The 13,396-nt window shown below is 45.6% G+C and overlaps 1 protein-coding gene across 4 annotated transcripts; it reads left to right on the top strand.

The window, feature by feature from the left end:
- Positions 1-5,396: 5,396 nt before the first annotated feature.
- Positions 5,397-13,182, top strand: LOC127754972 (probable sucrose-phosphate synthase 5). Of its 4 annotated transcripts, none has more exons than XM_052280583.1 (10): positions 5,397-6,141; positions 6,242-6,331; positions 8,512-8,879; positions 9,025-9,088; positions 9,200-10,213; positions 10,328-10,504; positions 10,608-10,661; positions 11,314-12,282; positions 12,373-12,500; positions 12,581-13,182. In XM_052280583.1, exons 1-10 carry the CDS (start codon positions 5,908-5,910, stop codon positions 12,849-12,851), a joined length of 3,369 nt encoding a protein of 1,122 aa, XP_052136543.1. In that variant the 5' UTR covers positions 5,397-5,907; the 3' UTR covers positions 12,852-13,182. The 4 variants fall into 4 exon arrangements, with proteins under 4 accessions (XP_052136543.1, XP_052136544.1, XP_052136546.1 ...); XM_052280584.1 differs by having other exon boundaries at positions 5,398-6,141; positions 8,563-8,879; XM_052280586.1 differs by lacking the exons at positions 5,397-6,141; positions 6,242-6,331 and adding an exon at positions 8,203-8,328.
- The last annotated feature ends 214 nt before the right edge of the window (positions 13,183-13,396 follow it).

Here is a 13,396-nt window from a genome sequence, read left to right as displayed (position 1 = left end):
GGGAAAAAAACTCTACCATTATCTTGATTTTTTTTTTAAGTACGTGGTACAGACGGGCACATCACACTCACGGCCATACACAAATGCATGGTTAAGTTGTCCTAGCATGTGTCTAAACAATTACCCTAATTTATTAATTCGGATTGTAATAATTCAGGAAAAAAACGACAAGTAGATGACAGTAGTACATAACCCAGAAAGCACGCGACATCACGTATGAAGAACATCACATGACCAACAATTTCATAGATGAAGATCGAACATCACAGAAACAACATCTACTAATCAAAAACATCGACAACTCATGAAGAAGTCAAGAATACACAAAATAAAGCCACCGTCGGCCACACTCTATCCCAATATTGTTGTCGTCGCCCAAGCTAGAAGAGGGATGAGAAACCGCCATGAAGAGCATGCCATCGGTGCGCTCAATCTTCCTCTACACTCAACAACGTCGAGGGGAGACTGCTACCTTTGAGGTCATAGACTGTGGATCTGGCCATCGTTGTGCTCGTGACGGTCGAATCTGGCCGTCCTTGAGCCGCACCAGTTGTTAGAGCCGGAGCCACAACATTACACAACCTAAAATTTTAAGTTGTGCTCTCCCTCATCAATTACCGATGTGAGACTAAACCCAACAATCTCCTCTGTCACACATCGGGCCTAACAATCTCCCCCGTCACATTAACCTATGTGACCATTAACCTATGTGACCCTGAAGATTTGTTACCTGGCCTCTCCACCATGCGAATCATGAAAATTGTTTCGGGTTCCAAACCTGGGCTCTAATACCACTTGTTAAAGTGCGCAGCCCGGCCCAACAACCGTGGGCCACCTAGGTCATATTGTGTCTGCTCCACCACAGGCCCAACTGAAGCCACAACTTTAGGTCCTGAGCCTACACAACCTAAAAGACTAGTCTGATGGGTGAGGACTGCCCTCACCTTTTAAGTTGTACTCCCCCATAATCAATTACCGATGTGGGACTAAACCCAACACCGGCCGAATATGACACGTCCAACCTCATGGGATTGTGGCGGCTCCTAAGGTGAAGGGATACCACCGATTGCATGGGAAGGTGAGAGGAGCCCATAGGCAAGGGAGTTGAGATCGGTGCCACCGATATACCGTGCACCGTAGCCGGAGAAGGTGGTGGCAAAGGAGGAGAGGACGAGGTACTGCAAGCAAGGATGATGATTGATGGCAGCGGTGGTGAGGAGGGCTAGGGAGAGAGTGAAGTGGAGAGGCGAGCGAGCGAGGGGTGGAGAGGCAAGGAGAACACGAGATGGAGAGAGCGTGCTAGGATCGTCATAGATAAAATAAAATAAAAACAAGATGGCTTGCTGTTGGTTGACTCGGCTCCATCCCTAAAAGTTCCATTCAAGACCTATAACCTATGTTTATGAGCGGCAGTTTATTAAAAAAAAACTGACATAGATAAACCAGCACCAATAAATTAAATGTTATAGATATTGGTTTTTAGTTTTATATACCCGCCTATTAGGATGAGAAACGCATTATATCGATGTCTCTATTAGAGGTTTTGTAGTGGTGTGCTTTTATGATTTATTAGATAATGGAAAAATCTGTAATTTACACGAATAATTAACATCCGTGTGTTGCTCTGTCACGAGGGTTACTTTCGCTACTTAAGGCTGCAACATGATGAGTTATTTATTTATTTTATTTATTTATTTTGGGGGTACATGATGAGATGTTGAACGTACGATATTGGTCGGCGACAACTGAAGATCATGCGTCAAACATCCGGTAACAGTCTCTTTTCAGCTCGTTCATGTATCTGGCTATAAGTACGACAGAATCCACAGAACGACACACCTGTACGTCTCGTTGTCAAAGATCGATCCATGACGTTGTTGCCACTAAGGCTAAAAGTTCTGAACATCTTTTTGGTTGTCCTGCTCGAACTTTTTTTTTAACTGTTAAATGATAAATTTCATTAAAAATATATATATGAGAGTCTATTTAAAAATTAAATAAATTTATACTAGCTACGTCCGCCTCGAAATATAGAGAGTTTTAGACTTTGACATAAGTATTAAGAAAGTAGGTATATAATTGAAGTGAGAGAAAGTTATGATTGATTGAGAATAGAAGATTGGTAAAGAATTTGAATGATGGTAGATCGTGATTGGTTGAGAAGAGAATGTAGGCGGTGAAGTTGTTATATTTTGATACGGATAGAGTATTTGAATTTATAATAATTACTATTTAATTAATAAATAAATTATATGTCTTTCTCAGTTGAGAATCTCAGCCAAACTCATAAGCTAACGCCACCTAAGAATAAACCAGACGGGTGTACGTCATCGGTAATTACCATCTGGGACACGCATCAAACTAATCTGGCAACTTCAACTGAACATCACTTAATACGTTATTAGAACAGCTGGCAAATAATTAATTTAGGAACGACGACGCACCGTTATGTTCCATGCACGTGTATTTGTGAAATTATTTTTTGTGATTATATGAAAATTTATTTTCCCGTCGGCGAGTGTTCTTTTCATTATCACGATCATGAGAAACATTAATTTCAGGAGAAATAGACATGTATTGAGCCGAAAATTTAAAAATTGGATGCCAATATTCTTTTGGATCAGTTGACGTATGAAGGGGCTGTTCAGATTTACGATTGTCAAAATTTTAGTAAGTGGAAATATTGCTAAGTTTTGGCGGGATTCCTTATATGTTTACCGAAGTTTGGTAAAAAAAACACTAAATGTATGCACAATCTTGATAACTTAAAAAAAATGATATGGTTTGAAATGGCATCAATTTGACAGCTCCTGAAATCATGCGATATCTTATTATTATTTGATTTTACAAATATAACACAATAGAAATTAGCGTTTGAAGTTCCATTTTACATAATCATGCCAATTGTGGTTGATATGTTTTTTTAATCGAAAGAACATATTTTCATGTTAGGATGATAATTAGCATGTTTTGTCGTTGATCAGAATATTTGAATCAAATAATATACCCCTTTTTTCAAATTACTTATTATCATTTTAACTTTATCGTAGTCAAAAGTTTCTATCTTTAACCATTAATATTATAACTCATATAGTTTGTAGACTATATATTATGAAATTATTTCTCATCACAAATTAAAAATATCTTACTCCCTCTACTAAGAATATAAAGTTTATAAGTTTTTGCACAGTCACTAGCGTAAAACATTAAATTAGTTCGCAATATATTATGAACAACTGTAAAATCTATTATTATCTTATCAAAGTAATAGAAAAAGAAGTCTTCACGTTTGCTCTCATAGTCTAGAAATTCTCACATTGATCGAGAAAAAAGAAAATAGAGTCCATATAGAAATACAATTTATAAATAGCAAAATTCGGAATTAAAAATCTATTAACTTAATAAAGTAATATAAAAAGAAGCCTCCACGTCTAAAAATTCTCACATTAATTGAAGTAAAATGAAAAATATATAAGGAGAATTCGTTGTAGATAAGAACTCTCTCTTTCCTTTTTAGAAAAAAATTGTGTCCGACCGGACAGCTGCATAGAACGATTAGCCTTTTGCTAGGAAAGAAAACCTAAGCAGGCTATAGTGACCGTGTACAATACAAATCACAAGTATGCATACTTAATAGGTTGGTTCTATTGCTTTTCTCGATCTATTCTCTCCGTTACAACAAACCAAATCTCTAATGGCAGGTTCACACGTGCAAACTCCTGATGCATTTATTTGTCTATCTATACTAGAAAAGTGCCCGTGCATTGCGACGGGTTAAGGCTATTTTAATCTTATTATTGTTATATGGATTAGTTATTAAGGTAAAATTCACTGTAGGAATTCGCTTCGATATATATATTTTAAAAAAATCATGAGCTGTAGTTAAGAGTTCGACCGTGCAAGTTAGCATGCGAATTTTTTAAATTAGATTTCTTATACGACTCCTGTATTTTCAAAAATGAATGAACTTAAAAACCTATTCAAATACGGATATCTATTGCCAAAAGCGAACGAGCTTAGAAATTGACTCATACATGAATGACGTACCAATGTACCGGCAAAAACATCTTTAATTTTTATAATAGTAGAGATTATCTTAATGTAACAGAAAAAATAGCCGCCATATTCGCTTCCACTTTCTACAAATTTCCATGTTAATTAGAGAAAAAAAATAGTTCAAATGGCAATATATTTCAACATATTTAAAATTCAGAATTAAGAATTATCTCCAACTACCTAGAGAAAAAGAAAACTATTTAGAAATTAAAATACAATTTAATATATCTAAAATTAGGAATATAAAATGAAGAAAATTTTAAGAAGAGTCTATGTAGAAATATAATTTAGAAATATCAAAAACTCGGATTAAAAATAAAAATAGAGTAAATATATAATTATAGTTTTAAATAGCTGAAATTCGGAATTAAAAATAAGAAATATTGAAAGAAAGGATTAGAGTCCATACATGTATGTAATTTGGAACTAATTAAAATTCAGAATTTAAAAATAAATAAATTAGAAATAGACGTTGGAGTCCATATAGAAACACAATTTATAATTGAAATTTAAAATTAAAAAATAAGAAATATTGAAAAAATAGTTTAGAATCTATATAAAAACATAATTTAGAAATAATTGGTAGCTAACCGCGCAATTTGCGCGGGCCACCATGCTAGTTAACTGTAACAAAGAATTTTTAAATACGAACCTAGTGATGTCACATGCACGAAACAGAAGATATATATTGTTATTTAATTATTCGTAAAGTTTGTAAATGCTTTTTTATTACATCCACCTTGTATTTTAATATGGGGAGTATTATGTTAGATTACATGAACTAAAATAAATATATGGTAAGAATATAAATGTTTTACTTAAGAAAAACTAGATTGATAAGTAATTTGAAAATAGATGGAGTAGTTGGTTATGTTGTTTCGGAGTCTCCATTATAAGAAAAAAACCTAAGCACGAAATAGGCCCTCTTGTTTGATAATCCCTGTCGTTTTGACAAAGGTTAAAGGCAAATTATTAAAGCTTTAACTATCAACAACTTTTAAAATATTTTAGTTTGAACACACTATAACAATATGTATGGATTAGTCTTTTAAAAAAGTACTTTAACAAAATTAAAATAACTACTTGTTTTATATATATTGATAAAACTATAGTCAAAGAAGGACCTCCGAAACGATAAGAATCGTGGAACCGGAAGGAAGGAGTAGCAAGATGCACCCAAAGAAGACAATAATCAAAGATGGCATATGCTAGGGGCATATGCAATTCTACTCCCATCATGTCCTTGGTTGATACGTGTGCCAATGCCATGCACGCACCTCGCCAGCCCATCCATTGGCCGACGGCCCACTAGTAGCCTTCTAGTACTGTTCCACTACTACACACGGTCATATCACAGCATATGCTATAGCTACCACGTATACTAGCTACGCACACGCACAAATGTGAAAAAATATATATATATTCTCCCTTTTCTTCTCTTTTTTTGCCGCGCTTTATTCCTCTCCTCCCGTATCCCTCCAAGGAGATAGATTAGATAGCCAACACCATAACCGCCGTAGAATCCAATAGACTCTGAAAAAAATAAAAAACAGAGCAATAATACAGGTATTTCCTCTTACAATATAATTAAAATTTGTAAAGAAAAACAAGGAGAATAAAAATTTGAAAAGATAAATAAATTCAGGAAAAAGAGATAATTTAGAAAAAAATATATATGGTGCTAGCTCTGCCTCTGCTCGAGGTGGATATAATGGCGGGAGCCTTTCTTCCTCCTCCGTCCCCTGCACCACTCCTCGCCGACGCCTAATCTAATCTGCATAAGTATATAAGGAAATTATAGTTTCCGATTAATTCTTTCGCCGGCGGCGAGGGAGAAGAAGGAGGAGGAGGATGGCGGTGGGGAACGAGTGGATCAACGGGTACCTGGAGGCGATCCTGGACGCCGGCGTGAAGCTGCGGGAGCAGCGAGGGGCGGCGGCGGTGCAGCTGCCGCCGCTGCTGCCCGCGCCGGAGGACGCCGCGTCGGCGGTGGCGACGGCGGCGACGTACAGCCCGACGAGGTACTTCGTGGAGGAGGTCGTCAGCCGTTTCGACGACCGCGACCTCCACAAGACGTGGACCAAGGTATGTGATAATCTCGTATCGCCGCCCTCGCTCGCCGGCGATCGATCGTGTCCGGCGCCGGCCGGTTGTTGTTCACTAATCGGCGGCGGTGGGGATGCAGGTGGTGGCGATGAGGAACAGCCAGGAGAGGAACAACCGGCTGGAGAACCTGTGCTGGAGGATCTGGAACGTCGCGAGGAGGAAGAAGCAGGTACGCCCCCAATCGCCATGGATGCTGCCTTCCAACCTCGCTTCGCTTGCTCTGCTTTTCCTCCAGCTTTTTCTCGCCTATACGATATGATTCGCTATTTCTTTTTTTTTTCAATCCCTTTCCTTTTTTATTAAAAAATTCTCGGTCAGTGCCGACCTTGACAGCACTTGTAGACCATAAATTCCATAATAGCTATGGTTAACACCGAATGTATCCGTGTGTGCGTCTACTATGTAATCCACGATTACTTTCAATTGATAAACAACGCCACATAAATATACCCGTACACATGCTAGAAAATCGAGAGGATGTTGACAATCGAGCATACAAAGTTTCCCACCGCAAGAGAATTTTCAGAATATGTCACTCAATTCGCACCACCTTCAGGATTTACCATTCAATTCGTAACACTCATGTCACCAAACACGCGTTGTTTTATTCCGTGCCACTGCATCTCTCCGAAGTTACGCGCCGTCGCTCGTTCGTATCGCGTCGTCTGTTGCGTCATTTTGCCACCGCCGGTGTGAGGGAGAAGGAGCTTGGCCAGCGTTGGGGAGGAAGAGCTCGCCATTCCAATGCGGGGAGGAAGAGCTCACCAGCGTGAGAAGGAGGAGCCGCCGGCGTTGGGGAGGAAGAGCTCACGTGAGGAGGAGCTCCACCGGGGCAGCAAGCAAGAGCTCGCCGGCATGTGCGGGAAGACTTGCCAGTGTGGGGAGGAAGAAGAGCTCACCAGGTGTGGGGAGGAAGAAGCCCGCCGACGTTGGGGAGGAGGATCCGCTAGCGCGGGGAGAAAGAAGAACTCACCGGCGTAGGGGAGGAGCTCGTCGGTGGTGCCCAGATGACTCAGACGGACGTCGTGCCACGGGCGGGCAACGACGCTCAGCTTCGGAGGGATGGAGTGGCACGGAATGAAACAATTCGCGTTCTTAGTGGTATGTTCTGAAAACGTTGCGAATTAAGTGGCAAATCCTAGAGGTGATGCGAATTGAGTGGCATATTCTGAAGATTCTCTCAGAAAAGATTGAGGACCTTATTGTTTGCCCTACAACTTATGAGATGTTGCTTGAATTTAAGTTTGAAAAAACTTGATTTTTGAAGTTAATTTTTATGTTTTTCAATGCAGTTTTTTCAAGCGTTAACTTTTTAAAGTCGCTAAGAACACATATATAAAGTTTTAAGCGTAATTTGTTTTTAATAAGCTATTACAGTTTATAATCAATTCTAGGCGAATCGATAGGGACATGAACTGTTTCCTGTGAAATTCCGGTGTTTCGAGAACAGGTCGAGGAGTGCTAGTAGTGTAGGCTGATCAAAGTATGTTGTCTGCTAGTTAGCCTGGCCCAAAGGGAAATTTGACACGTCCATTTAATTTTCTGATCATTTTTTTTTTTCATCCTGGGCCGAGTTGGAGTCTAGTCAGTTTGAAAATGTGGCAAATATGAATTATGGTCTATGGCCAACACCAATGGTTGCCTGCGTGCCATGTCGCCGGAATGTTCCTCTGTCCGCTTGGAGAAGGCAGGCAGTGCCAATTTGCAGAATTCGAATGGATAAAACAGAGAGAAACAGAGCTGCATCAATTGTCACTTGGTTATTACAGTACTTAGCTTCTAGTCATTATGAGCCATGCTTTTGACAATTTGCACATGGATTTATTGCTGGTTAGATCAACACTAAGCCTAATTGGATGCGTGTAAATCAGGGATTCACTTGCTGCAAAAGGGAAAAAAAATGCATTTAAGGTGCCCTGCTTGGCTTCTCGATATGCAGCTGCATCCATGTTGAAAATATGACCAAATACCCTGTCAAACCTGTTAACTAGTTTGGTGTTATATATATATATGCTGATATCCAGTTATCCCAGAGGCAATTGCCTTCATTATCTGAAAGTTTCAAGTCATTTTTACACAAGAACATAAACAGCAATCTCCAGTTTTTGTGTCACCATGGTTCACCATTATAGCATGAGTTGTCCAGATCTCGAAGCGATCGAACAGGTAACCTGTTTGGGATCAATCATACCTTTTCTCTGTGCTTTAAGCCTGGTTTAAAAAAAAACGCGCGAAACTCCGTTTTTTTTCTCCTCATGAGATTGAACTGTTTCATGTAAAATTCACAGTTTTCAAAAAACTGTCTAAAATCACGTTGTTCCATATCATCTTCTGTCTTGTGTTTCGCAGCCGTTGATGAAACCTACATCTGGAAATGGACGGCTGATATGGTATTTGCAGGTGGAGTGGGAATTCTCGCGACAGCTGTCTCGCCGGCGGCTGGAGCAGGAGCTTGGCAGCCGGGAGGCCGCCGCCGACCTCTCGGAGCTCTCCGAGGGTGAGAAGGACGGCAAGCCGGACACTCACCCTCCACCGCCGGCGGCGGCGGCGGAAGCGGCAGCCGACGACGGCGGCGGCGGCGATCACCAGCAGCAGCAGCAGCAGCCGCCGCCGCATCAGCTCAGCCGGTTCGCCCGGATCAACTCCGACCCCCGGATCGTCTCCGACGAGGAGGAGGAGGTCACCACCGACCGGAACCTCTACATCGTGCTCATCAGGTAAACCCACCAACTAACTCAACTGTCACTGCCACGTCACCGCAATTAACTGACTTCCTCAACGCTAATTACTCACCGCTGACTCATCGCTGATACCAGTATTAATTATTGTGAAATTAATTTGTATTTTTTTTTTTGTGTTTAGCATTCATGGGCTCGTGCGGGGCGAGAACATGGAGCTCGGCCGAGACTCTGACACCGGGGGCCAGGTCAGTCACACCTGCTTAAAATTTTGACAAAATTTGTCAGAAACGGTTTGATTCTTGTAGAATTTGACGAAATTTGTGACGTTTGAAAATGGGGTTTGTGTCGTGTGCCAGGTGAAGTACGTGGTGGAGTTGGCGCGGGCGCTGGCGGCGACGCCGGGGGTGCACCGCGTCGACCTCCTGACGCGGCAGATCTCGTGCCCGGACGTCGACTGGACCTACGGCGAGCCCGTCGAGATGCTCACCGTCCCGGCTGCCGACGCCGACGACGAAGACGGCGGCGGCGGCTCGTCCGGCGGCGCGTACATCGTGCGGCTGCCGTGCGGGCCGCGCGACAAGTACCTCCCCAAGGAGTCGCTCTGGCCGCACATCCCGGAGTTCGTCGACCGCGCTCTGGCGCACGTCACCAACGTGGCGCGCGCGCTCGGCGAGCAGCTCTCGCCGCCGCCGCCGTCCGATGGCGCGGGCGCGGCGGCGCAGGCGGTGTGGCCGTACGTGATCCACGGGCACTACGCGGACGCGGCGGAGGTGGCGGCGCTGCTGGCGAGCGCGCTGAACGTGCCGATGGTGATGACGGGGCACTCGCTGGGGCGGAACAAGCTGGAGCAGCTGCTGAAGCTGGGGCGCATGCCGCGCGCCGAGATCCAGGGCACGTACAAGATCGCGCGGCGGATCGAGGCGGAGGAGACCGGCCTCGACGCCGCCGACATGGTGGTGACGAGCACCAAGCAGGAGATCGAGGAGCAGTGGGGGCTCTACGACGGGTTCGACCTCAAGGTGGAGCGCAAGCTCCGCGTCCGCCGCCGCCGCGGCGTCAGCTGCCTCGGCCGCTACATGCCGCGCATGGTCGTCATCCCCCCCGGCATGGACTTCAGCTACGTCGACACCCAGGACCTCGCCGCCGACGGCGCCGGCGGCGCCGGCGACGCCGCCGACCTGCAGCTGCTCATCAACCCCAACAAGGCCAAGAAGCCCCTCCCTCCCATCTGGTCGGAGGTGCTCCGGTTCTTCACGAACCCGCACAAGCCGATGATCCTCGCGCTGTCGCGGCCGGACCCGAAGAAGAACGTCACCACGCTGCTCAAGGCGTACGGCGAGAGCCGCCATCTCCGGGAGCTCGCCAACCTGGTACGTGATATGACATGACACGACATTTTCTTCTAATATATTGGCGTGTAATCCTTTTGCGCGTTCGTGAAAAACATGACACGAACATGACGGGGGTGTGCGTGGGTGGTGCAGACGCTGATACTGGGGAACAGGGACGACATCGAGGAGATGTCCGGCGGCGCGGCGACGGTGCTGACGGCGGTGCTGAAGCTGATCGACCGGTACGACCTCTACGGCCAGGTCGCCTACCCCAAGCACCACAAGCAGACCGACGTGCCGCACATCTACCGCCTCGCCGCCAAGACCAAGGTCAGTCACTGTCTCCATCCTCTGATCTGTAGCAATGGCAGCGTTGCAAAGCAGAGGATGCATAGCTGATGATTTCATCAATTTTGTTTTTTTTATTTTGCAGGGTGTGTTCATCAATCCTGCTCTTGTCGAGCCATTCGGCCTCACCATCATAGAGGTAAAATCCAAGCACAACATTCAAATTTGCTTAAGATATTTAATGTTGAATTTTATTGTTTGAATTTAAATTTGCATGAATAATTTGTTTTGGGTAAATTTCACAAAACTACATATACTTTAACAATACTATCACAAAACTATGGATTTAAGACATAATATAAAAAATAAAGATTTAGAAACTGATTTATCAGAAAAGTAAAGATTTAAATAAAAACTACAAATTAAGTGTCATATTTTTTGCAAAACTACAGATGGAGCATTCAATTTCTCACTGACCTACACATTTTAAAATTTTATCTTGGTAATAGGTGTAGAGATAGCACATCAAAAATCTATAGTTTTGTAAAAAAAAAAGACGATACTAAATCTATACTTTTTAGATACAACACTTTAAATCTATAGTTTTGTGATAAAATCATTTCTAAAATTTATAGTTTATGATATTATAGTTTAAATTAAATATATAATACTCTATCAAAAAAAGACACGCTAGCTACGAATCTAGACACATATGTGTTCAGATTCGTTATTAGGATTGGACTTTTTTTTTTTTTGAACGGAGGGATAGTTCTATGATAATTTTATTAAAGTATATGTAGCTTTGAAATTCACTCGTTTTTCTTTAAATTTTACTGGTTGTGTGTGTGAAGGCTGCTGCATATGGGTTGCCGGTAGTGGCGACGAAGAACGGCGGGCCGGTGGACATCCTCAAGGTGCTGAGCAACGGGCTGCTGGTGGACCCGCACGACGCGGCGGCGATCACCGCCGCGCTGCTCAGCCTGCTCGCCGACAAGTCCCGGTGGTCGGAGTGCCGCCGCAGCGGCCTCCGCAACATCCACCGCTTCTCCTGGCCGCACCACTGCCGCCTCTACCTCTCCCACGTCGCCGCCAGCTGCGACCACCCGGCGCCGCACCAGCTGCTCCGCGTCCCGCCCTCCCCGTCCTCCTCCTCCGCCACCTCCGCCGCCGCCGGTGGCGGCGGCGCGGCCGCCTCCTCCGAGCCGCTCTCCGACTCGCTGCGCGATCTCTCGCTCCGCATCTCCGTGGACGCCGCATCGCCTGACCTCAGCGCTGGGGACTCCGCCGCGGCAATCTTGGACGCGCTCCGCAGGCGCCGGTCCACGGACAGGCCGGCGGCGAGCTCTGCCGCCAGGGCGATCGGGTTCGCGCCGGGACGGCGTCAGAGCCTCCTCGTCGTCGCCGTCGACTGCTACGGCGACGACGGGAAGCCGAACGTGGAGCAGCTCAAGAAGGTGGTCGAGCTGGCGATGTCGGCCGGCGACGGCGACGACGCCGGCGGGAGGGGATACGTTCTTTCCACCGGCATGACCATCCCCGAGGCCGTCGACGCGCTCAGGGCATGCGGCGCCGACCCGGCCGGCTTCGACGCGCTGATCTGCAGCAGCGGCGCGGAGATCTGCTACCCGTGGAAGGGGGAGAAGCTCGCCGCCGACGAGGAGTACGCCGGGCACGTGGCGTTCCGGTGGCCCGGCGACCACGTGAGGTCCGCGGTGCCGAGGCTCGGGAAGGCCGACGGCGCGCAGGAGGCGGACCTCGCCGTCGACGCCGCCGCCTGCTCCGTGCACTGCCACGCCTACGCCGCCAAGGACGCGTCCAAGGTAAGCAGAGCAGAGCGCCACCGTCACCACGACAACGAACACCATTCGACGACGAACACCTCTTGATCCGTCGCGCCGCCATTGTCGCAGGTGAAGAAGGTCGACTGGATCAGGCAGGCGCTGCGGATGCGCGGCTTCCGGTGCAACCTCGTCTACACGCGCGCGTGCACGCGCCTCAACGTCGTCCCGCTCTCCGCCTCCCGGCCGCGCGCGCTCAGGTGACACGCCGCCGCCGGCGACGCCATCGCCGACACCACCATCTCGTCGTCTCTGACCGTTCGACGCGTTCACCTTTCAGGTACCTGTCGATACAGTGGGGGATCGACCTGTCCAAGGTGGCGGTGCTCGTCGGCGAGAAGGGCGACACCGACAGGGAGCGCCTCCTCCCGGGGCTGCACAGGACGGTGATCCTGCCGGGGATGGTCGCCGCCGGCAGCGAGGAGCTCCTCCGCGACGAGGACGGGTTCACCACGGAGGACGTCGTGGCCATGGACTCCCCCAACATCGTCACCCTCGCCGACGGCCAGGACATCGCCGCCGCCGCCGCCGACCTCCTCAAGGCCATCTGAGCTAGCTGCTCTGCTCTGCTTCACTTCACTTTTGCAAATTAAGCTTGATTGCTTCCATGGAATATTGGAATGGTAGTATAATTAATGGTTGCTTGATGCTGTTCTTGCATAATTAAACAAGCAGACGTGTCACTAATAATTTTGTGATGTTTTGTGTATATAAAAGAAACAGTGATAAACTCGATGTTCTGTTCCCCAACGGGGATTTTGAATGGCTACAATAACCCATACTTGAAATTTGTACAGTTTTTGCAAACGTATGTTTATTTGATGGGAGAGATGTGGGTGTATCTATCAGCTGGGGTTAAAATTTGAATGTGGAAATTATGCATATCTGAGCGTCCGCCGATGTTTTATTCACCATTTTCAGGAACAATTTTTGAAGTGATTTTACAGTAAGGGATTACAATATTTTTTTTGTGATATCTACTGATACTTTACACTACGGATCTTTAAAAATCAGCACTAAAGAATATGCTATCTCTGATATCTTCATCAAGACAGTAACATTTCTGTTTTTAAAAATAGACACCATTGAAATGTAT

Source organism: Oryza glaberrima, chromosome 11 (genome assembly GCF_000147395.1).
Source record: "Oryza glaberrima chromosome 11, OglaRS2, whole genome shotgun sequence".
NCBI lineage: Eukaryota > Viridiplantae > Streptophyta > Magnoliopsida > Poales > Poaceae > Oryza > Oryza glaberrima.
This window is presented reverse-complemented; position numbering and strand designations above follow the sequence as displayed.

Excerpts from the sequence above, each read along its gene's own strand:
- LOC127754972 (XM_052280583.1), top strand. The coding sequence starts at position 5,908 with ATGGCGGTGGGGAACGAGTGGATCAACGGGTACCTGGAGGCGATCCTG. Across the intron at positions 10,214-10,327 it reads TCCGGGAGCTCGCCAACCTG|ACGCTGATACTGGGGAACAG; the intron begins GTACGTGATATG and ends TGGGTGGTGCAG. Across the intron at positions 12,501-12,580 it reads TCCCGGCCGCGCGCGCTCAG|GTACCTGTCGATACAGTGGG; the intron begins GTGACACGCCGC and ends TTCACCTTTCAG.